Here is a 26517-nt window from a genome sequence, read left to right on the forward strand (position 1 = left end):
TGGAGCAAACACCCTGAATTTGGCCTTGTAACTTTTTTTTTTTTTTTAACCTACTAGATTGCGAGAAAATAAATTTCTCTTTGTTAAAGCCATCCACTTGTGGTATTTCTGTTATGGCAGCATTAGATGACGAAGACAATGCTAATATGAACAGGCATAAATAACAGGTGAACAAAAATGGAACAAGAATATAAAAAAACGAAGTCACTTATTTTTAAATTTGACATCTTAAAGGCAAAAAATAGGCAAACTAAGACTTTTTTTTTAATTAAGGGATGTAGCCAGATGAGTTTTCAGGCTTTTCAATAGGGGGAAATAGCTGGCATAGGTTTACTTAAGGCTTTTAAAGATCTAATTATAATTACTTTAAGGACAAATCATTCAAAAATGCAAATATGCTTATCAGTAACTAGAAATAAATGTTTACTTCTTTGTTTCCAGATAATATTAGTATTCTAAAAAAAAAAAGCAGCAACTTGTTAACTAAAAAACTGGTATTTTTTTTTATAAGGATATTTAAAATTAATTTATAATATAGTCGACACTCTATGATGTATATTAATGGTAAGATAAAGCAGAAGAGATATAACATATATGAATTCTCCAACACACACAAACACAGATACACGTGAAACAATTCAGCTTGAAAATTCAGCTTGAAAAAGAAATGCTCCAAAGTAAGCGGAGCAGACAACTACAGTTACGAAAACAATAAACTCAGAAAGTCACGCGATGGGGTGATGGGACTTGCACAGGGTCATGAATTGAAATTTTAATTAGAGAATGAGTAAGCTTCTGCCCAGAATGAACACTGCATCACAGTTATCTGAGAATATGTGAGAGTCTTCTCTTACCATTATTCAGGATTAGAAATAGTGCTTTGAAATAGCACATTTTTATTAGAAATTTAAATAGATTTTTCATCATACATTAGTTCACTACGGTATAAAAGTACTGTAACTATAAACCAAGTTGCATGGTGTATCTCTGGGACCACACGAATCAGATTAGCAATCAAACCAGCAGTCTCCACAGTAAAAACAAAGACTTTTCATTATGCTTCCCACAGTGTATTAATACATTAACAGGCTATTCGCTTCACACATATTCATGTGTGAATAATAGGTAATATACTTTTTTTTTTATATATAATGTAAGAATTCCTATTCACAGTGTAACTGAGCTAAGCACTTTTCTCCTTTCTAGTTGCTTATATATTCATTCGCACAATCTTACCTCCCAACACAGAAAAAAACTACAAATGAGCCTATGTGACTTCTGCACTCTTCCAGCACCATTCCTCCATTTACCAACTGCATAGGACCTAATTCATGTTACAGAAGCACACACTATAGAGCCTACTGTACCCACAGGAGTCCCAAAGTTACACTTCTTGCCTAGGTAGCAATCTGAGTCTCAGACCTGCATAACCAATTTCAGACAAAATACTCCCATACAGATAGCCCATGGGCATCGAACATTTAACATGTCCAAAATTAGACTCATCTCCCTTTTCCCTCCCTACTCAATCCCCCAAGTATTCTTCCTCCTAAATTTTAGAAAACAAGGCCACTGTTCACTCTACTGCCCAGTCTAAAAATCTGAAAATCCATCTTTGCCTCCTCTCTTACATTCTATCCGTCATCAAATCTCACCAAGTCTATCTCCTAAATCGCCCTCTTAAATCCATCTAATTTTCTAATTCCCACTTGTTGTCGTTAGCTGTTGTCGGCTTGGCCCATGGTTCATGGCAACTCCATACACAAAAAGTTTGGACCACTGTGATCCACAGGGTTTTCACTGGCTGATTTTTTGACAGTAGATCGCCAGGCCTTTTTCCTAATCTGTCTTAGTCTGGAACTGACATTGAAGCTCGTTCAGCAACACACACGTCTTCACTGACAGATGGGTGGTGCCTGTGCATGAGGTACACTGGCCTGGAATCAAACCTGGGTCTCCAACATGGAAGGCAAGAATTCTGCCACGGAACCACCACTGCCCTCTTAATTCGCACTGCCCTAGTTCAAGTCACCATTATCTAGCACCTTGATCTCTACAATACCTGGTTGCCATGAATCTGAATCGATTTGATGGCAATTGGTTTGGTGTTTTTTTTTTTTCCTTTAAATCTCCCTACCTCCAGTCCTGTCCCCCACCCCACCCCCAATCTATCCTTCCCAGGGAGAAGTTATTTTTCTAAAATGTAGATATGTTTAAATCATTTCCCTGCTAAAACACTTAAAACAGTTCTCCAGAAACCCTGGTGGTGTAGTGGTTAAGTGCTACAGCTGTTAACCAAAAGGTCGGCAGTTCGAATCGGCCAGGCACTCCTTGGAAACTCTACAGGGCAGTTCTACTCCTTCCTATAGGGTCACTATGAGTCGTAATCGTCTCAATGGCAGTGGGTTATAGATCTTGGAATAAACTACGTAACATGTCCAATATAAGAGGAGTGATCTGGCTTCCTGCTTACTACTTTGGCCTCAAAATCTACCACTCTCTCCTTCGTACTCCAAAATTTAGGCACGCTGAACTTCCCCCGTATATACATTCTCTCTCAAATGTCATTTTCACGTATGTTATTTCTTCTCATTAGTACAATGTTCCTTCCACACTGCATCAACCCCTTTACACTCTTGCACCCATATCCCATTTCTTCACTCCCCAGAAACTACTTGTTTTTTCCCTGGCTAATTACTCCCTTAAGACCAGTTTACATGTAACTTCCTCCAGGATGCTTTCCCTTCACCACCTCATCAATAAGCTACCCAAGAATACACACATGGTTAAACATGGTAACACTGTTTTACGCTTTTTCAGACCACTCTGTACTTGCCTCTCTAGACCGTAAGCTCATGAGGAAAGAGAACATGTCTGCCTGGTTCACTATTTTATCCCCAGGGCCTAACCTGTATCTAGTACATAGTAGGCATAAGTTTTGCTGGCTGAGTACAATAGTTGAGAATAACTTAAATTAAAAAAAAAAATGGGTAAAATTATAATGAACTTCTAGTTAGTGTCCAACCTTTTATAGCCTTAGGGGAATGAAATTTTATGGGAAAAAGAAGTTTCCCCTCCCCCTTTCTTCTCTGTCAAACGGTCTGCTGCCTCACCAGGGAACAGAGTCCTCTAGGCCACAAATCATTCAGCCCAACATGGTGGGGATGGAATGGAGACAGGGTGAGAAATGCACAGGAGGGGGAGGTACCTAGAACCTAGTGTCCTTTCACAGTTAAAAACAAACGAGCAAAATGAACAAACAAAAAAATCTGACGCAGTATGACCAAAAGGAAATGGCCAAGGGAAAAAGAAAGGGGCTCCCTGTAGATTTGAGAATCTACAAGCCTGTTAAAGTTGCCAAGTGTATTAGTCATCTAGTGCTGCTATAAAGGAAATACCACAGCGGATAGCTTTAACAAAGAGAAATTTATTTCCTCACAGTAAAGTAGGCTAAAGTCCAGATTCAGGGTGTCAGCTCCAGAGAAAGGCTTTCCCTCTCTGTTGGCCTTCTCATCAATCTTCGCCCGGAGTAGGAGCTTCTCAGGCACAGGGACCCTGGGTCCAAAGGACACACTCTGCTCCTAGAACTGCTTTCTAGGTGGTGTGAGGTCTCCCTGCTGGCTTCTCTCTTTTATATCTTAAAAGAGACTGCCTTAAAACACAGTCTAATCTTGTAGATTGAGTCCTGCCTCACTAACACAACTGCTGCCCATCCCCCCTCATTAACATCACAGAGACAGGATTTACAACATATAGGAAAATCACAGAATACCAGGAATCATGGCCCAGCCAAATTGATATACATATTTTTCGGGGGACATGGCACTGGGTTTTTTGGTTTTTAATTCAATTACATTCCACCCTCTGGCCCCCAAAAAATCACATCCTTGCAACATACAAAACATATTCACCCCATTATATCATAGCAAAAGTCCTGAACTCCAAGTATGAAATCCAAAAATTCCTCTTCATCTGTGACACCTAGAATACAAGTTATCTACTTCCTAAGGTACAATGGCAGAACAGGCACAAGCCAGACATTCCCATTACAAAGAGGCGATGCCAGAGGAAAACAGATAACAGGCGCCAAGCAAGTCAGGAGAACACATTACATTAGCCCTCAAGGCTTTGAAAATAATCCTCTGTTCTCTAAAACGATTTATACAATGGCCCTACTCTCCAGCCTCTAAGTACCAGCCATGCTGTCCAGATTCTGAGTGGAGGCCCCTCGGCCCTGGTCTTCAGCTTCGCCTTCTAGGCTTTCTGGGACTGAGACTCTGCTCCCTGGGCTTTGGGCACGCCATTCTCCTAATCCATCTGAGTGGCAATTCTACCCTTAGAAACACCCAGAGGCCATGGCTCCACCTTTGAAAGCCCTGAGGTCATGACCATACTTTTTGAGACTGAAGCAGCTCGGCTTGTCTCTTCAGCTTCAGCTTCCAGGTTTCTTGGCCTCTTGGCACCTCAGGCCTCACGCCTGATTCTTCCCTGCTGGGGCAAGTGTTCCAAAATTCTGTAGCTCCAACAATAAGCACCCAGAGGCACCTCACTCCACCAAGAAGCCTCCTGCACACAGGCACTCAGCTCTCTCAGCTCCAGCACTGTCTCACACTGGTCTCCTGGTTCTGCTGCTGCTGTCATCTCTCTGCCACTACAGGTTCTCTGCTGCTGCTAGTCCTCTGTTGCTGCCGCTCCTCTATCCATTCACAGTTCAAAACTGCTTCCACATTTTAGGTATCTGTTAGAGCTGCACCCTGCTCCTGGTACCAAGTTCTGTCTTAGTTATCCAGTGCTGCTATAACAGAAATACCACAGGTGGATGGCTTTAACAAAGAGAAATTTATTTCCTCACAGTAAAGTAGGCTAAAAGTCCAAATACAGGGTATCGGCTCCAGTGGAAGGCTTCCTCCCTCCCCTTCTTATCAGTCTTCTCTGAGCAGGGACCCTGGGTCCAAAGGACACACTCTGCTCCCGGAACTGCTTTCTTGGTGGTATGAGGTCCCGCTGTCTCTCTGCTGGCTTCTCTTTTATATCTCAAAAGAGATTGCCTCAAAACACACTCTAATCTTGTAGATTGAGTCCTGCCTCACTAACACAACTGCTGCCCATCCCCCCTCATTAACATCATAGAGGCAGGATTTACAACATATAGGAAAACCACATAATACCAGGAATCTTGGCCCAGCCAATCTGACACACACATTTTTGGGGGAGACATAATTCAATCCATGACACCAAGAATTTCTACACTCTTAGAAAGTTACAGTCCTAGTTTCCGGAATGCAATAGCTCAAAATGGGGAGGGGAGAAAAGGGCAGTAAAGTCAAGTTCCTGGTAAAGAAATAGAAAAACCAGTTGCTATGGAGTAGATTCCAACTCAAAGAGACGCCATGTATGTCAGAGTAGAACTGGGCTCCATAGGGCTTACAATGGCTGGTTTTTCAGAAGTAGACGGCCAGGCCTTTTTTCTAAGGCACCTCTGGATGGATTCAAACCTCCAACTTTTCAGTTAGCATCCTAGCGCATTAACCGTTTGCACTACCCAGAGACTCCAAAGAAATGGAAGCACTCCCCAGTTTTGTATTTATGTATCTCTGGGCTAAGGTGGGGGGGGGGCAGGGAAAGGTGGGAATAAAGGGTTCTATTCACTTTGGTAGCCAAGGGGTGAGACAGAGTTACACAGACCACCTGAATCAAACTGCCAAGCAGCATATGAAGAGATATTAAGAGATAATTCATTGAATCTTACCTGTAAAAGAGGCTCATGAAGAAACTGAACCTAAAAAGTTACTATGAGAAATTTTACAACTGAAAGCAATCCTAACTCTCCCTTACTAAGCAGAAGAAAATCTGACAGAGAATCCCAGCAAAAGAAAAAAAAAAAAAAGCCAAACCTACCCTGCTCTATCTAGAAAAAAGATGGTCACACATGGAAAAAGTTCAATAGTAATCCTAGACAAACAAAAATGAACGTCTATAAGCACACATTCTCTATAATGACAAATCCAAGGAAAGTTCTCCTCTATTTTTCCTTTAACTGCTCCAGTTGTTACTTATACAGTTCAATCTTACTCCTTTTCTGAGAATTATTTCTGTCTTGATACATCTTATTACTTTCTCTGTGAGACAACTTTACCAGCTGATACAGTCCTTTTATTGCTACTTCCCAGTGAAATTGCACTCCAGTTGCCTTCTTTAGTCTCCATTTGGTCTTCCTTTACTTTTTCACATTCATTTCAATTCTGGCTTTATCATAATTGAGGCTGCTTTCACCCTAAACCCCCAAAAGACAAATAAGTCTCACAAAACTCAACTTGTGTGTGCGTCTTATATTCATGTACCTGAAATCAACTTGCCTTGATCTAGAGGGATAGACTTAGCAATAAGAATGTCTATCAGCAGAAGTTCTTACTCACTGGACAAAAAGTTGGTTATTCTAAAAATGATGCTTTTTTTCTATACAGCTAAGCCACGAATTTAGTCCTTGAAGTTGAAGGGAACCTGACAAACTGTATGCGGGAACAAATATATGATCAATTTTCTAACCACAACCATTTCTTCCCTTTATGGCATGAATAAAGAATATTTGTTTGCGGGCAAATTGTAGCTTTTACAATGAAGTCTCAAGCACGGGCAAATGAATGGTGATCTGCAAATCTGAAATCTTTTCCAGGCTTTGTTAATGATTTTATATTTGATCTTTTCAAGACTTCTTCACTGGTTTTCTCATTTAAGAATGGCCTGGGGCCCATCTATCAGTGCGTTATACAATGAAGACACATCGAAGAGTTTTATAATGATTAAAAAACAAAAAATAAGAGGTTTAAATGATGGGGGGTGTGTACTAAAATAAGTTGAACTCAAAAATTTCTCTGCATTAGGGGACATCTAAGGCAACTGCCATAACAGTTTATTAACAAAATGTTTTGCATCCCATTTCGGTGAGTGGTGTCTAGGGTCTTAAAAGCTAACGAGCAGCCATCTAAGATGCATCAATTGGTCCCAACTTACCCGGAGCAAAGGATAATGAAGAACACCAAAGGCACAAGGAAAATATTAGCCCAAGAGACAGAAAGGGCCACATAAACTAGAGACTCCATCAGCCTGAGACCAGAAGAACTAGATAGTGCCTGGCTACCCCATGACCACCCTGACAGGGAACACAACAGACAGTCCCTGACAGGGCAGGAAAAAAGTGAGTGCAGAACTCAATTTCTAGTAAAAAGACCAGACTTAATGGTCTGCCTGACACTGGAAGGACCCCGGAAGACATGGCCCCTGGACTCTCTGTTAGCTCAAAATTAAAACCAGTCCAGAAGCCAACTCTTCAGACAAAGATTAGACTGGACTATAAGACATAAAATGATACTCGTGAGGAGTGTACTTCTTAGCTCAAGTAGATACATGAGACTAAATGGGCAGCTCCTGTTCAGAGGTGAGATGAGAAGGCAGAATTGGACAGGAGCTGGTTGAATGGACACGTGAAATACAGGGTAGAAAGAAGGAGTGTGCTGTCATATTATAGGGAGAGAAACTAGGGCCACATAACAAAGTATGTATAAATTTTTGTATGAGAAGCTAACTTGAACTGTGAACTTTCACTTAAAGCACAGTAAAAAAAAAAAAAAAAAAGGGAAATAATTTTCTCTAAAATTCTTCAGTTTAGTTAATAAAATGCTTTTATTTCTTCTTTTATAAACGCTCAGGTCTCATTAAGTGACTGGATGCTGTTACAAAAAAACTAGCACTCTTATAATAAAAAGGGTTTCTTAAAATGTCATCTATTCAATTGTCACTAACAGCAGCAAAAACAGGATACCTTTTTAAAACTGTGGAAAGAAGTACCTATTATGTCTTACAGACTTTTGCAATATTAACAATGCAATCTTTGAAGACTGTTAATTCTTTTCGAATAAGAAAAAAAACACGCCTTAATGACATTAATCAGTGGCTGAACTTTATCTGAATCAGTAGCCCCCAACTGGTTTATGTCTTCCAATGAAGTTATCTGAATATCGCATATGCTCATTGCTTCCATTCCATTTCAAATCCCACTTCTCTGTTCATTAGAACAGATCCTTTCAAAAATATGCTTTAAACTTTTAATCTTCCACTTATTGATCACAAAACTTTTGCTAGCAACATATTAAAGGATACAATACCTGGCACTAACTTTATTTCTACTGTAAAATGGAGAGACAGACTTCAAAGTTCTTTAAATCCAGTTCAGCTGGGGAGAGAAATGATGGTGGTACACTTAAGAATATTTCTCTGTTCTCTATCTGAAATTTTAATTTTGAAAACAAATTTATTTTTGTTTTAGTTTGAAAAATGTAACTTCAGATATTTAAAATAAAAGGTAAGGGAAATTAAATTTTTATTTTGAGATTGAACTGTTCTTACAAATCTCTAGTCATAAAAAAATTAATTTTCAGAAATACTGGAATGACATAATTTTGTTCAACTATGTGGAGAATCACTGCAACATTCGTTTTTATTGTATACCAAAACATCGAGTAAACACTGTCTTTGAAATCTGAAACATAATAGAATTTAGTCATCTCCTCTATAAAATTCTGTGCCACCCTTCATGCTGTATAACAAGACATAGTAAAACTGTTATTTTCCATGCTAGGAAAAAAATATTACTTTGTATAGCAAAAAAAAAAAAAAAAAAAAAAAAAAAATCAAGCTCCATGGCGCCATCTCTTGGACTGTTAGAGTTTTCTTGACAAGGAAATTACTATAAGAGGAGTGCCTATATGGTGCAAAGTTAACAAGCTCAGCTGCTAACTGAAAAGTTGGAGGCTAGAGTTCACCCAGAGGCAAACCTCAGAAGAAAGGCCTGGCAATCTACTTCCTAAAAAATCAGCTACTGAAAACCCTATGCAACACAATTAAACACTGACACACACGAGATCACCACGAGTCATAACTCTACAGCAACTGGTATCGTTACATGAAACAGTGTACTGATGAGAGTCATGATAGAGACAGGTTAATTACTGTCAGCACTTCCTTCTTAAACCACACTTGCCCTGTTTTATTCTCATACTTCCATATCAGGACTAAAATATGTATATACGTTAAATAATTATGTGTTAATACTAAAATTCTACTATAAATTCTTAAAATAAACTTCTTTTGAATAACAAAAGGTAGGTTTTCAACACGTTATAGTAGTGGTTTTTCAAGTGCTGCCCCCAACAAGCATCATCATCACCTGGAAACCTGTTAGGAAAGCCACACCTCAGACTGACTAAAAACCAAAACCAAACCCATTTCTGTCAAGCCAGTTCAGACTCATAGTGACCCTGAGGCTGACTAAACCCTAGCAGACTGACTAAGCGGTGTTTTAACAAGCCCTCCACATGATTCTGGGAGCAGCAGTTGTTCAGTGGTAGAATTCTTCTCTTCCATATGGGAGAGGACAATGCTGGTTCAGTGGTAGAATTCTGCCTGCTTCCATGCAGTAGACCTTGGTTCAATTCCCAGCCAATGTACAGCCACCACCTGTCTGTCAACATAGGCTTGTGTGTTGCTATGATGCTGAACAAGTTTCAGCAGAGCTTCCAGACTAAGACTAGGAAGAAAGGCCTGGCAAACTATATCCAAAAATTATAAATCACAAGGATCCCATCCACAACCAATCGTGGGGATGGAGCAGGACCTGGCAGCATTACGTTCCTTGTGCGTGGGTTCCATGTGCAAGATCTATATGCAGAAATCAAAGAATATCTAAATAAATGGTGACACAGTCTACATTCCTGGATAGGAAAACTTAGTATTATTAAGGTATCAATTCTTCACAACTTGATCTAAGGATCCAGGGCAATCCCAACCAAAACCCTGGCAAGTTATTTTGTGTATTATCAACAAACTGGTTTTAATGTTTATATAAAACCCAAAACCCATTGCCGCTGAGTTAATTCTGACTCATAGCGGCCCTACAGGACAGAGAAGAATTGCCCCATAGAGTTCCCAAGGCTGTAAATCTTTACAGAAGCAGACTGCCACATCTTTCTCTCATGGAGCGGCTGGTGGGCTCAAACCACCAACCAAATGCTTTAATCACTGCACCAACAGGGCTTCCTATCAAGTTTATATGGAAAGGCAAAAGACCCAGAATAGCCAACACAATATTGAAGAAAAACAAAGTTGGAGGACTGTCACTACTTGACTTCAGGACTTACAATAAAGCTACTGTGATCAAGATAGTGTGGTATTGGTGAACACAGACTAAATCTCTGAAACACTGAACAGGTGGAATTCTGAAAATGACAAATGCGTGTAGCAAGGTTACTGAGAGTTTTTATGTCTCTACCTTGGTCGACAGCACCTTGTTTGCTGTATATGACCTTGCTTTCCAGGATACAATACAATATACCTCTGGCTCCTCCAACCTACTCCTTTTGCCCATTTGTTCTCTAGAAATTGCAGTCTCTCCTTAATGTGGGGAAAAAAAATTAGTGTATCAAAAAGCAGCACAAATGTAACAGAGATGGCTACCCAATTTTCTAGTCGGTAAGGATTTCACATTATTCAATCAGGGAAAAATGTAAAGAAATCTGACTCTTTATTTTCTCACTGGCAGGCAAGCACGGAGAGGTTATCTATTACTTTTTCAAGAACCGTACATCAACCTTGAAGTTAATAAAAATGCCAGTGCCTGGCAATAAACTAACAAGCCTAGTTTTTAGTGGTGATTAAGTCTTAATACTTCTATTGTCTTTACAGATTTTACAATGGAGGCTGAAAAAAAAAAAAAATTTATCACACTAGATAAAATTTCTAACCTGAAAGTTCTGGTTTTATACTTAGGTTAGCATCATTTTAACAGTGCCATCTTTAAGTATATCCAGATAAACAGTCTTTTTCAAACATTCAAAGCTTATTTTTTCTTTAAATAATTCCTCTACTTGGCTTTTTTTTAAAATCATTTATTTGCACATAAAACCCTTGGTTAACTAACCCTCAAAAATGTTACTACTATCTGATTGTCCCCATTTGCAAAGCAGATTTCTAAACACATGAAAAAATAAAGAAACCATGTAAAAAAAGATGGTATGGCATTTGGCTTTTTATTTTATAAAGATAAGAAACTCACAGGGCAGCTCTATTTGATAAGATCAGTTGCTTGATCTTTCTTGCCCAGTGAATTAACAATTGCTAACATTTTTAATAGAGCCAATGACTCAAAATGTGTTTTTGACCTCTCTTTTACGTTACAGGTTAAATATGGCACTTCTGGAAAATATCTAAAGGTAAATGATAGTGTTAGAAATCAAGGCTCCTCCATTTTTGCTGGCTCCTGATATCCAAAATAAAAAAAAAAAAACCAAGCTGCAACAGATTAAAAAATACGGAGCCCTCTAATAGTAAGCTCATGATAGCCTTAGAAGCACTTCAAATATGAAAACATAACCAATTCTAAATTGGTTACCTGTATCATTTATATTAACATACTCAAATGTCTCACAAAGTTGCTCTTTTGAAACTACCTCTAGCTTTCACTCACTAATAACAAAGTTTTCAGTGTAACCACTAGCTCTCACTCATTTTCATTAAGGGAGAAAATCACTTCAGTGTTTAAGGACACAAAATAGAGAATAAAATTTGGGTTTTACCAAACAATAGTTTAGCTTATCTAGTAAAAAATGTCTGCTTTTAAGATTTATCTATACAGGATCAAATTCACAAGAGCAAACTGAATAAGATTTGATAGGAACCTTAGGAGGCAGTGAATTCATGTTAATGGAGGAGGAACAATTTTTCAGAAGAGGAGGGTGAGAATAGTTACACAACTCAAAGAATATAATCAGTATCACTGAACTGTACATGCAAAAGCTGTTGAAGTCGTATATATTTTGCTACGTATATATTCTCAACAACACAGAAAATGAATAAATTATAGAAAAAGTAGTTTTGATTTTATTTCAATAATCAGAAAAAAATAAAATGTAGCAATACACAAATGGATATAACAAGAGAACTTTTAAACGGCCAATAGATTTCATCATGATCAAATTCTGCTTGTCTTGCGTCACTCTCCTGTAAGAGTGTATTAAGAGGTCCTGACTCCACCTAGTCCACAAAGTTATCAGCTTGATTTTCAAAGTCTTTTGAATGAGTCCCCAACCCACTTACTCCACAAAACTTCATATTCACCTATTTGACTTCTCTATCATATATGGGTCTCTTCACTCTCCCTTGGATATATTTATTTCCATACTAGTCCTTTTCTCAGACTATTCCCCTTGCCTGCAATGCCCATTGGTCTCCTACTATCTGCCTAAGTCCTATCAATCTTTCTAGATTCAGCTCAATTCATATGTTTTCTATGAAGCCCTTTTCCTGCCATGAAGACCAGTATCTGTCACTTCTTTAAAGGCGTGTTCTTTGCTACAGTCAGTGCCATACAACTTACCACTTGTTCTATAATGATTTTATATTCTCCAACTCCATATCAAGCTATTTGAGGTCACTTACATTTTAAACTTCTTTGGTATACACAAATAGGCTATCGTAGAAACAAAATTAATATTTACAGGTGATAGAAATTCAGTTAAAGAGAATGTCATAAAGAATCCATACATTTTCACTAAGGTGAAATTTTGTGCAATAGGTATAATTTAAGCAACCACATTCCCACTGTTCAGAGTCTAAGAAAAAACTTTTAACGTTTTGATTTCTTTTCTGAAGTTATTGGAAGCAATCAGTTCACTAGTAAGCAGAAAAAGGGCTCTACGTATTAAAAAAAAAAAAAAATCAATTCTGTTGCTTAAAAAAGCTTACTAATGCTAGGAGTCAAAATAGCATATAAAATAATTAAGAACACAAAATGTTCTTTTCAGGTGAGATAGTCTATATGTGCTATAAGCAAATACCACATTCTAAATCTGCAAAGATCCAAAAGCCATGAAGATTTTGTTTCAACAAGTTCTACAAAGATATCTAATGCTCTATTGGGTTACATTCATGACCTCACTTCCAGTTGGTAATTACTAACTTTTTTTTTTTTTTTAATGCAACTCACTTATGTCAATAATGAGAGTAAAACAGTCACTTACTCCACCCATCGTAATTCCATGAATAAGTGCAACATACGGTTTCCGGCAAGAATCTAAAAAGAAACAGAGCTGTAATTAATTGCCAAGTTTAAAATACATTCATGTTTTACCAAAAATCACATATTACATGAACACTTAGTATTTTCGCTAAGAAATTTTTGCATAAAATACTAAACGGATGGTTTATAAAATATGTTTTTTTTAATGTCAATTCATACACAGTCCTGATCTTCTACTCATTATCATTTAACAGTTCAATTTGAAACAAATGAAAGCCTTGTATAACTCAGCTGTTGAGAAATACAATTAATATTTGCCTTATAGACCACCAATGTTTATGTACACAGTTGTATTTTAAAGAACATAATTTGTTTTCCATACACTATCTGGATATATACAGAATAAAAAGCATCAAGAAAAAAGCATGAACTAGGAGTCAGAAGACCCAGATTCCAGTCTCAACTTTATCGTTAATTGGCAATTCAACTGGGCACAACTTAAATTTTACGTGTGTGCGTTACATGATATAATACACACACATTATAATACACACATGATATAATACATACACACTATGGATGAGTTTCTTCCTTTCCAGCTGGAAAATTCTGTTAATCATACAAATTTCTACTCTTTTCCTTTCCCTTTTTATCTTTCCTTTGAGAGGAAGTTGCCTAGAACGTTACAAAACTATAAATCACTGAGCTTTTATTATAGTTTGCTGCCAATATTACTCCTTGCCAGAGGCCAATATAAAACTGCAGAGGTTTGATTCATCTAGTAATTCTGTAAATATTCCCAAACAAGCCACCAAGGCACAACTCTAATATCAGATTCTCAAGGACCCCTATAGTCCTCAATTTTGACCTGAGTTCCCTAGAAACTGTGAGAGAAAATTCTCTATTGATCAGAATGGAGATAGACACACGTGCGCGTGCACACACAGGCACACACGTGATTTCAACAACAGATACATACATTTCAGGAATAAAATATCAGAAAGCTAATTAATGCAGGACATGAAGCCATATGCTATCAAATTCCTTACTGACTATGAAATATCTTAAATGTATTATGGACTGAATTACATCTCCTGAAAAGATTATTAAAGTCCTAAGTACCATACTTGTTTAGAAAAAAGGTCTTTCAAATGTTGTCTGTGAAGTTAACACGAGGTCATACTGGAGTAGGATGGGTTCTAATTCAATCTGAGTAGTACCATTATAAAACAGGGGAAGTGACACAGAGACAGACACACAGAGGGAAGACAGCCAGGCCATATGACACAGGAGGCAGAGGTTGCTGCAGATGCAAGCCATGGAAAGCCTAGGACTCCCAGAGGCTGAGAAAGACAAGAAAATGCCTTCCCTAGAGGCTTCAGAGAGAGCATGGCCCTGCTGACCCTCTGAGTGGGATCTCCAGAACTGTGAGATAATAAATTTCTGTTCCTAAAAGCCACCCAGTCTGCAGCACTTCATTATGGCAGCCCTAGGAAATGAATACAGGGGCTTTCTCTCCGTATAGTAACATTTTTACCAAACTCGTTTTTTTTTTTCAAATTCCTTAAAGGTTTTCACCCATCTCGTTTTATTTAGTACAGAACTGCCCTGTCCAGTATGATAGCTACCAGTCACATGTGGCTATTTAAATTAATTTAAATTTAATTTAAAATTCAGTTTCTCGGTCACACAAACTACTTTCAAGTGCTTAATAGCCACTTGTGGCTAGCAGCTATCATATTGAACAGCATAGATAGAGAAGATAACCATCATAGCAGAAAGTTCTCTTGGACAGTGTTGGCATAGAATAATAGAAGGAATAAAACATTCTAAGTAAATTTGATATGTGGAATTTTAGGCTTTGAGCTAAAGTGGGAAACCTTCCTTTCCCCACTCTTCCTTCAAAGACATAGAAATGCTAGGAAAAAGTAAGTTTTAAATGCAATAACCAAGTTCAAAGCCAGTAAATAGAAGTCCCCAGGTAAAACAAACTCAAAAGATGAATGGAAGCTACAGCCAAAGAAGTCATGGATGTGAGTATGTATGTGTGTCTTACGATAGGGAGTAAGGGGTTAATTTTAATTCTGGGCCACGCATTCTATGCAATGACACATCCACATAAAGCCTCAAGTAAGGAAGAGCTATTCCACTTGTAGAACAGGACTAGAAAAACTCTATCCGCTGATCCAGGAACTCATTAAGGAAGCTTACCCTCTGCCTAAATGAGTAGATAGGAAAAAAGGCCGAGAAATCAGATACTCAAGCACTGAATAACAACCACCACCTCTGCAACTGAACGAACAAAACAACCCTAACAAATTTCATATAGAAGGGACATCTTCAACTCAGTAAAAAAAAATTCTGCAGGAACCACCGCAATCATTCAACATTACAATAGTCTTGGTCAAAATAAAATACAATAAGAAAAGTCATAAATACAAGGATTAGAAAGGAAGAGGTGGAAAAAATTAGGCAATTCTACCTTCTGCACATATATAGAAAAGCCAAGAGCATCTATGAAAATATCATTAGAATTAATAACAGATTTTAGCAGGCTTGCTGCAAGTTAAGACCAAGATATCAAAAGCTTTTCTAAATGCCAGAAATAGTCAAATAAAAATGTAACAGGAAAAGAATTGCAATTAAATGGTGTAGTAGCAAGAACCAGGAAACCCTGGTGGCGTAGTGGTTAAGTGCTACAGCTGCTAACCAAAAGGTCAGCAATTCGAATCCGCCAGGTGCTTCCTGGAAACTCTATGGGGCAGTTCTACTCTGCCCTATAGGGTCACTATGAGTCAGAACCAACTCGATGGCAACAGGTTTGGTTTTTGTTTTTTTGCAAGAACCACAAGCTACCTAAGAATGAAGTATTTAAAAAAAAAATCAAGCAAGTATGGAGAAAATTACAAGACACCATCGGAGAACATGAAGTCAGCCTAATGAAAACATTCTAAAACTGGTTCATGGTGATGGCTGCACAACTTTAACTTTACTAGAAATCACTGATTATACACTTGAAATGGGTGACTTTCACGGTATATAAATTATAACGTCATAAAGTTTTTAAGTCTATGTGAATAAATGAAGTGACGTCATATTCATTGATAGAAGGCTCAATATCAAATATGTCAATTCTCCCTAAATTAATATAATTCACCATCATTCCTAGCAAAATCTCAACAGGATCTTTTGTAGGACCAGACAAGCCAATTCTAAAATTCATATGGAAGATCAAAAGTCCAAGAATAGCCAAGACAATTCTAAAACAAGTAAGAACAGTCTGCTCTACTGGACAGAGATATACTTCAAAGCTATAATAATTGCAACACTGTAATTTCAATATACCTGTTGCTAGTACCCACTGCTGTCGAGTCAATTCCAACTCACAGCGAACTTAGAGGACAGAGGAGAACTGCCCTATACAGTTTCCAAGGAGAGCCTGGTGGATTTGAACTGCCGACATTTTGCCTAGCAGCTATAACTCTTCACCACTATGCCACCAGGGCTTCCAAATTTCAATATAAGTACAGACAAATGGATCAATGAACAGACCTGGGCACATATAAGAACTTGGTGTATAACAGAAGTGTCATTAAAATCAGTGAGGAAGGGATGGACCTTTCAACAAAAAGTATTAGGGCATCCGGTTTTCCATATGGAAAATAATAGATGATATCACATGCAAAAAAAAAAAAAAAACTTCCACATACATTAAAGACCTAGAGTATAAAGAAATAAAATACTCAAATTGTTAGAATATAAGAATATCTTAACCTCAGCACAGGAAAAGTTGGTTCTTTTAAGATGCAAAATAGCAGAAATCAAATGCATACATTTCACTGCATCAAAAAAAGATTTGTGTATGTCAAAATATAACTTAAAGTAGACTGGAAGGATCATACTTGCAATATATATTACCTACAAAAGCTAAGTATCCAGAATACATAGAGAATTTCTATAAAATCAGCAAGAAAAAGATAAACAATCCAATAGACTGACAAAGGATGAAAACATAAGAACCATTAGAAAATACATTCCACTTCATTGATGTTCAAGGAAATACAAATAAAAGCCACAATAAGATATAATTATATGCAAAGTTTAACAAATGATGAAAAGGACATGTAGAAAAATGAGGCTTATACTTTAGGGAACAATTTGGGAACAAACTGAAGATGTATGAACTCCATATCATCCATCAGTTCTGCTTCTAAATCCCAGGAGAAAATTTTTCACAAGGTACTAAGGGAACTGATAAGGACGCAACAATTTGTATTAGCAAAAATTGGAAATAACCTAAAATACTCCTCAATGTAGGCCAGTAAATATTATTTACTTAATAATTCATGATATTAAATACTATAGAACAGTTACATTTCATGTTGTTACAAACAGGTTATGAAATGGTATATACAGTAAGATAGTGTTTGTCAATTTTAGAAACAAAATATTTTTTCATAAATATGTAGTAAAAATATAAAACATGGACTAGGAGGATACACTACAAATGAACAATAACGACTGCCTCTGGAGAGGGAGGAAGAACAATGGCACCCAGGAAACCAACAAAGCTGACTGAACTTCAAACTTATTAGGTGCCATCGAGTTGATTCTGACTCATAGCAACCCTATGGGCAATAGAACGAAACACTGCCTGGTCCTGTGCCATCCTCACAATGGTTGCTATGTTTGAGCCCACTGTTGCAGTCACTGTGTCAATCCATCTTGTTGAGGGTCTTTTTCTTCTTCGCTGACCTTCTACCTTACTGTGATGTCCTTTTCCAGGGACTAGTCCTTCCTGATAACATGCCCAAAGAATGTGAGACAAAGTCTCGCCATCCTTGCTTCTAAGGAGCAACCTGGCTATATTTCTTCCAAAACAGACTAGTTGGTTCTTCTGTCAGTCAATGGTATAGTCAATATTCTTCACCAACACTATAATTCAAAGGTATCAATTCTTCTTCGGTCTTCCTTATTGACTATCCAGCTTTCACATGCATGTGAGGTGATTAAAAACACCATGTCTTGGGTCAGGTTCATCTTAGTCCTCAAAGAAACATCTGTGCTTTTTACCACTTTAAAAAGGAGTTTTGCAGCAGATTTGTCCAATGCAATACATCATTTGATTTCTTGACTGCTGCTTGCATGGGCACTGACTGTGGATACAAGTAAAATGAAATCCCTGACATCGTCAATCTTTTCTCTGCTTACCATGCTGTGGCTTATTGGTCCAATTGTAAGGATTTTTGTTTTCTTTTTTATTATGCTTTAGGTGAAAGTTTACAGCTCAAGTTAATTTCTCATACAAAAATTTATACACATATTGTTATGTGACACTAGTTGCAATCCCTGTAATGTAAGAGCACACTCCACCTTTTCCACCTTGGGTTTCCAGTGTCCATCTAACCAGCTCCTGTCCCTCTCTGCTTTCTCATCCTGCCTCTGGGCAGAAGCTGCCTGTTTGGTCTCATGTGTCCGTTTGAACTAAGCACACTCTTCACAGGTATTATTTTATGTTTTATATAGTCCAGTCTAATCTTTGTCTGAAGACTGGATTTTGGGAATGGTTTTAGTTCTGGATTAATAGAGCGTCCAGGGGCCATGGCTTTGGGGGTTCCTCCAGTCTCAGTCAGACCATTAAGTCTGGTCTTTTTTATGTGAATCTAAGTTCTGCTCCACCCACTTCTCCCACTCCACCAGGGGCTCTCTGTTGTGTTTCTGTCAGGACGGTCACTGGTGGTAGCTGGGCACCATCTAGTTCTTCTGGTCTCAGGCTGATAGAGTCTCCAGTTGATGTGGCCCTTTTGTCTCTTGGGCTAGTATTTTCCTTGTGTCTTTCATTTTCTTCATTTTCCTTTGCTCCATGTGGGTTGGAACCAATTGATGCATCTTAGATGGCCACTCACAAGCTTTTAAGACCCCAGACACCACTCACCAAAAGAGGATGCAGAACATTTTCTTAATAAACTATTGTGCAAATTGACCTAGACGTCCCCTGAAATCATGGTCCCCAGACCCCAGACCCAGCTACTCTGTCCCCAAAAGTGTTTGGTTGTACTCAGGAAACTTCTTAAGCTTTTGGTTTAGTCCAGTTGTGCTGACTTCCCCTGTACTGTGTGCTGTCCTTCCCTTCACCTAAGATGATTCTTATCTACTATCTAGTTAGTGAATTCTCCTCTCCCTCCCTCCCCACCCTCGTAACCATCAAAGGATGTTTTCTTCTGCATTTAAACCTTTTCTTGAGTTCTTATAATAGCAGTTTCATACAATATTTGTCCTTTTTTGTGAGTAGGATTTTTGTTTTTTTTATGTTGAAGTGTAATCCATACTGAAGGCTGTGATTTTTGATCTTCATCAGTAGGTGCTTCTCATCCTCTTTGCTTTCAGCAAGCAAGGTTGTGTCATAGGAACATTGCAGGTTGTTCATGAGTCTTCCACCAATTCTGATGTCATATTCTTCATATAGTCCAGCTCCTTGGATTATCTGCTCAACATACAGATTAAGCGTGGTGAAAGGACACAATGCTAATGCACACCTTTCCCAATTTTAAACCATGCAGTATCCCCTGTTCTGTTTGAACAACTGCCTCTTGATCTATGTACAGGTTCTGCATGAACACAATTAAATGCTCTGGAAATCCCATGCATTGTAATGTTATCTATAATTTGTTATAATCCACACAATCAAATGCCTTTGCACAGTCAATAAAACATAGGTAAACATCTTTCTGGTATTCTCTGCTTTCAGCCAAGATCCATCTGACATCAGCAATGATATCCCTCATTTCACATCCTCTTCTGAATCCGACTAGATTTAAACTTACAGTATTATATTTCCTTTAAATATGTTTTAAAACATCGAGCAAAAACAAAATATAAATGTCTTAATTCTGGGCTGGTGAGTAGAAAAGTATTTATTATGCTATTCTCTGTAATTTAACTTTCGAAACACACACTTGATAAAAGGACTGCTTCACTTCCAATGAAACTTGGTAACTCGAGTATAAAGAAGTTTTCATTCCAGAGGCCCTCAAAAATTAGGAAATGATACTTTATTTTATAAAGAAAATTGAAACTCGATTTTTGTTGGTCTCCCCCCACCCCCAAAAGAAAGCCAGCCTAGTGATCAGGAATTCATATTTTCATATTGGTTTTATGACAAAAAAAAATTAAGTACAACCTACTAATATTAAGGAAAGCCTGGTGGTGTAATGGTTAAAAGCTATGGCTGCTAACCAAAAGGTCAGCAGTTCAAATTCATCAGGTGCTCCTTAGAAACCCTATGGGGCAGTGCTACTCTGTAATTTAGACTCTTTATTTATGAGTCAGATCGACTTGACAGCAATGGTGTGGTTTTGGTTTTTTAGCTAATATTAAAATGTAAGTTGTTTTGAAATAAGTAGCCCGAATAGTTTAATTTGATTTATACCAAAGCACTAATCACAACTATAACCAATCATTTGCATGATCTCTCTCTCCACTGGACTTATTTTATGCTTGATGAAGGCAGAAACCATAGTTATCACCCCTACTATCCTTTACCATAGTGATTCGCACAGAGCCTGGCATGTTAGTACATAAAAGATTAAATAAACATCACTATTAATTACATTTTTAAACAAATCATACTCATTTCTTGATTCCATTTTCAAAGCTCTTGGCAAAGCACACATACCAATGGCACTGTTCATGATGTATTCTTCCCTGAAGAAATCTTGAGCTAGCTTCTGTTTTGCCTTTCCAGCTTCTGAGACCTCTACGATTGAAAAAAAAAAGGTATAATTACAAATCACAAAAGGTGTTTTCAGTAAATATAGTCCAAGAGAATAAATTAAAATTATTGTGATACTAAGTAGCCCAGGGTAAACTCTAGAATGGCTTATTACTAAATTTTTGGAGCTGCCCATGCCACAGGCATGATAAGAGTCAGTCACGGATCCATAACCCAACACTACAGACTCAAGGCAAAAGTTCCTATTAAGAACTTCTTACAAAGTGTTATACTTAAATTAATAATCATAAACTGCTACAAACTGCATTTTCTTTTGACTGTTCTCTCAAGCATCTTAATTAATATTTGTGGGATACACTTTTCCTTTAGTTATACATCTTGACAAAATAAAGTACATCTTGTATATACAGTATATTCCATCTAGTTAAATATTTCTGCCATATCCACTTCACCATGAAACATTTATTGAATTCTGTAACACACGCTATTTTAGGTGCTGCACGTAACAAGAAAGCAATTTAATATGGCTGCCTTGGAGTTCAAACTAACAGGAAGACACACTGCTACAATACACTCTTTGTGCTATGCCCACAATAAGGACGAGTGCTGTGGGAATGGGAGCAGAAGAGTAATAAATAAAAGAAGACTGCCTAGAAGAGGTAAGACTGAGCCAAGTTTGAACAGATGGGTGGGGATTTTCTACAAAACAGGAGGGGGAGCTCTAAGTAGAAGAAAACAAAACAAAACAAAACAAAAAACAAGCCCGTGGTCGTCAAGTCGATTCCGACTCGTAGTAACCCTATAGGACAGAGTAGAACTGCCCCACAGAGTTTCCAAGGAGTGCCTGGTGGATTCAAACTGCTGACCTTTTGGTTGGCAGCCATAGCACTTAACCACTACACTACCAGGGTTTCCAAGTAGAGAAAGCAGTACCTATAAAGATACTCAAGCAAGAAAGAACAGAGTAAAATCAAGAAACAGCAAATATTTTTTAGAAAGCTTAAGTAAATACTGAAAGGTGAGGTTAGAAAGGTAAACAAACCCAAAAACTCATTGCTGTCGAGCTGACTTCAACTCATAGCGACCCTATAAGACAGAGAACTGCACCACAGGGTTTCCTAGGAGCGGCTGGTAGATTCGAACTGCCAACCTTTTGGTTAGCAGCCGAACGCTTAACCACTGTGCCACCAGCACTCCAGAGAAGTAAATAAGATAGTAATACTCAAACCCACTCAGTGACACTGCAGGAGAAAGTCAAGGTGATCTGTTTCCATAAGATTACAACAAAGAAAACTCCACGAAGCATGTCTACTCTGTCACACATGGGTCACCATGAGTCAGAAACAAGACAACAGCAATGCATTTGTTTTATTCTTACTCATTGAAAATATCAATGGAAATGTACCTTCTCAACGCCATTGCTACAGCATACTATAGCTGGTTTGGTAAACATATGACCAGTAAATATTTCCTGAATAACGAATATTATTCACTGGTTTCTTTTTATTGCAATCTCTATTATCCAAAGTCCACATCTCCTACCTCGGTCCTACTGCAGTCAATTTCAAAATCACTATCAAAATTTTCTCTTCCGTATACTGCAAGCTCATATAAGTCAGTCTTAAACATCTTTAAGCCCTATGAGAATTTTCTATTGATATACAATCAAATGTGCATGTTTCTACTTTATAAGGAATATTTACATAAGAATCCTATTTAGATTTTTAGACTAACTCTTTAGAATTCTGATTCATCTTCTTTGAAAATGTTCCAAATGTTGAGTCATTTTCCTAGTTTTTAAAAGAAAAATCTGATATCTACTTTTCTCATTCCATGGCTTTCACTGATACATGCCAAAAATATTATCCAATGCTTACCAATTCTAAAAGGAAAGAAGTCAGATTGTACTGCCTTTGAATTGAAGCTCTTTTTTCTTAAAAACCTTATTATATTTCCTTATAATCTTATTTTCAATTAGTTAAAGCAATGTAATTTCACATAAATTACATTCGTAATACCAATTTTTTTTTTTTTTAAATTTTCTAAGTGCCCACTTATTGCCTTGAACTTGGATTTTTAAAGTTTCCTGGAATTGGAATCCATTGCTTTATAAATTTAAACTAGAATAAGTCTGAAATTAGAACTGTATTTTTAACGTCAGTATAATGTTAGGCCTATATGGATAAATAGCTCACAGAAGCAGCTCAACTCTATACATAAGGCTCTCCCTATCTGCAAACTAACAAGATTCTTTCTAGTCCAAACTCCAGAGGAAAGTTAATCCAAGGCTGAAAACAATGTTTTAAAAATACTCTTGTTGTAGGCAAAACAATAAATTCGAGAACAGTTCAGTTAAACAATCAAAGTTTCCATTAAACTGCAATTTTTTAACTCAGTTATTTTCAATTTAATAGTTATTTGAAATTATCCTGAATCAAGCTTATTTCTTCCTATCATAAATGTAGTAATTCATATAAACCTGTAAATTTGATGAACAAATTCAGCACAAAGATGGCTGTGTTAACACAATACAAAAAACACACAGGTACAAAATAAAAATACAAGGAAACAATTATGCCTGGATCCTTCCAATTCTATAACAAACACAAAATGTAAAGTTTTCAGTATATATAAAATACTGACAACCAGTGGTGATTAACAATAAATGCACATGGTTTTGATCCTGGGAGCAAACATTTTCTCTCTTTTGTTTTTAATAGTTAAACATAGTACAGACAGGTTTACTCAATTAAAAAGATAAGAAAGATAATGAGAATTAACCTTTTTATGTTATAATACTACTTCCTTCAAAAAGGTAAAGAATTAGAGTCCAATCCCTCACATCTGAAATTGTCCCCCAAAAATGGGAACTCAAAGTGAGAATGCTGAGCACCAAAGACAAAGGTAATTAAGGCATAAGCTTGCCCTCAAGGAGATCTCAGCATGTTTATTTAAGCAGATATAAAAATATACTAGTATATAAAATACACAGAGGGTGTTTGTTCTAGGATCATGGAGGGAGAAGTTTCTAACTCGCTCTGGGCGTGGGGAGATGGAATATCAGAGAAGACAGGAATTGAATCTTACAGGATTACAAACAGTTCAACAGCAGAGTGAAGAAAAATTACAAAGGGCAAGCACGCACAAAGTCCTGGAAATATGTGGGAGCATGTCATATTTGGAAACGGCAAGTCATTCAACATGACATGAGTGTAGAGTTGTGTGACAAACAGAATTGCTTAATATCAGGTTTTCTAACATAAAATTCAGTGGACTCACATACCATAACTGGACATTTCATTTAAGATGACTCAGGCAGAGAGACAAATAACTGAATCTCAGAAGTTCACATTTGTAGTTTTTAAAAAAATCGTTATTCCTCCCATTTTTCTAATATTAACTAAAAAATAAAAAATATTAACTACAAAAGATAAATCTTTAAATTTTTTTCTAAGTTAATTAAACAATGTATTAACCTAATTTTAAAAAATTCTAAAAAGTAAAGCAAATTACAAAGTACCACAAAAATTTGCTATTATTTTATCAGTTCTTTTGGGAAAAAACACATTTAAGTGAGGAGGAAATTTTTTTTTTACCTATGATATCACCACCAGCACAAAAAGCCTTTTCTCCAGCTCCCTTTATAATGATCAGGAAAGTTTCAGGATCTTGTTCCCACGTCTATCCAAATATAAAAGACAATGGTGTAAGCATATTATAAACTGTTCTTGTTAGCTGCTTTCTATATCGGGCTCTGTCCTACATAAAATTTTAAGTAACAGAATGAAAGCACTTTTGATACTGATCAAATCTGCAAATGACGGGGTAGAAAAGGACAGTTAATAAATAGCATTTAAGACTCAAGACTCATGATCCAATAGAAATTCAAAAGGCTAGAACAATGGACTGAAGGAAAGACTAGTTAAACAGAGACAAAAATAGGGCCTCTATAAATTCTACAATCAATAATAAAAACTTAATTGCACAAAGAAGAGCTGTAGCTAGACAGACCTGGTTATGTAAAAGGATAAAGTAGCGCCAGAGTACGTTAACAGAAATGTGGTATTCTAACATGGAAGCTTCTACTCTCTTCCATTCTAGTCCAACTCTAATCTGGAATACAAAGTTTATACCTAAATATTTCTAAGTCCCTAGGTGGTGCAAATGGTTAGCACACTCAGCTGCCAACCAAATGGTGGGTGATTCAAGTCCACAAAGAGGCACCTTGGAAGAAACAGCCTGGCGATCTACTTCTGAAAAATGAGCCACTGAAAATCCCATGGAGCACAGTTATAGTCTGACACATATGCGGTCACCAGAGTCAGAATCACCTTGACGGCAGCTGGTTGGTTTCTCTGTATGGCACGTCAGTCCCAAACAGACACACGAGGATAGAAGAGAGACTCTTCAAATAAAGAATGATTTAAGGAATTGGTGATGGTGGGGCAACTAGTATTTGTTCAACACCTATGTAGCAGATCATATTAGGTGCTTACATAAACCAAAAATAAAAAAAAACCATTGCCATCGAGTCAATTCCAACTGATAGCGACCCTATTGACAGAGCAGAACTGCCCCTCAGGGTTTCCAAGGAGTGGCTGGAGGATTTGAACTGCTGATGTTTTTGGTACTTACATACACTATTTTATTTAATCTTCACAATCAGCCTATGAAATATCATCCCCACTTTACAGATGAAGAATGTAAGGCATAGAGTAATCAACTTCCCCAACCTACACAGTTAATAAGTAGAAATCTGAGTTTTAAACACAAATAGTCTGACTTAAGTCCAATGCTTTTCCAATGCACTACACAGTTTCACTTAGAATATAAAAGCTTATGGCCTACTCTAAGAAAAGGTGGGTAAGTACTTCCTAACACTGATCTTAAAACCAAAAGGCTGTCATGTGGAAAAGATTAGATACGTAGCTTCATGCCACGAGAGACAGAGCCAGTATCACTTGGTAAAAGGCCAGAGAAACAAAAAGTAGGAGCAGAGCACAAGCAAAAACTTCTTGGCAAATACAGGCTACGTAAAGGTGCCACGTGAAATCTTGTCATGAGGGGTGCTCGGAGGGAAGCACTGAGGACTCAAGAACCAAATGGGGTTTGGTTGGACACACATCCCAGATGGTCCTACGAGTCTTTGGGAAAGAAAAACAAAAACGTTCTATTAACACATACTTTTTAAAAAATCCATGTAATTGGCTTAAAGAAAATTACAAACCTTTAACTGTAGATAAATCTGCCGAAGCATAGTAAAATTCAGTGCATTTAGGAACTTGGGTCTGTTTAGTGTGATCACTCCTGCACAACCTTTTCTTTCCAATAGTACCTCATCTGCTGCATTTGTGTGTTTGGACATTCCCTGTGTAAAGAAAGAATAATTTTATGATAAAATTCATTAAGTTTTTGTTATAAGCCAACATCAAAACATATACAAGTCAGATAAGAAACTGTCACATAATGTGAACAGTAACTAAGCAAATAGATAGCAAGGTACAAACACAGACTTATCATACGAACCAGCAATCACATTCCTTGGTGTTTAACTAAATGTCTTGAAAACGTTATGTCCACACAAAAACCTGCACACAAATGTCCACACAGAAACCTGCACACAAATGGCCACATAAAAACCTGCACATAAATGTGGGGTGGGGTGGGGAGGGGAGGGGAGGGGAGGGGAGGGGAGGGGGAGGGGGGGAGGGGAGGG

The 26517-nt window shown here is 37.4% G+C and overlaps 1 protein-coding gene across 5 annotated transcripts in view; it reads right to left on the bottom strand.

Annotated features, from left to right (window-relative positions):
• HIBCH (3-hydroxyisobutyryl-CoA hydrolase) overlaps nt 1-26517 on the bottom strand; it is a 94050-nt gene that overhangs the window by 41571 nt on the left and 25962 nt on the right. For all 5 annotated transcript variants that reach the window (XR_007517885.1, XR_007517886.1, XM_049887696.1 and 2 more), the window contains exons 3-6: nt 26029-26169; nt 24398-24482; nt 20745-20825; nt 13071-13123 (exon numbers count right to left, since the gene is read on the bottom strand). Coding sequence is in view for 3 of the 5 variants with exons in the window: in XM_049887696.1 (XP_049743653.1) it covers nt 13071-13123; nt 20745-20825; nt 24398-24482; nt 26029-26169 (360 nt within the window). In the remaining 2 variants the exon portion in view is untranslated. The remainder of the gene's footprint in view (nt 1-13070; nt 13124-20744; nt 20826-24397; nt 24483-26028; nt 26170-26517) is intronic.

This window comes from Elephas maximus, chromosome 6 (assembly GCF_024166365.1).
Source record: "Elephas maximus indicus isolate mEleMax1 chromosome 6, mEleMax1 primary haplotype, whole genome shotgun sequence".
Classification (NCBI taxonomy): domain Eukaryota; kingdom Metazoa; phylum Chordata; class Mammalia; order Proboscidea; family Elephantidae; genus Elephas; species Elephas maximus.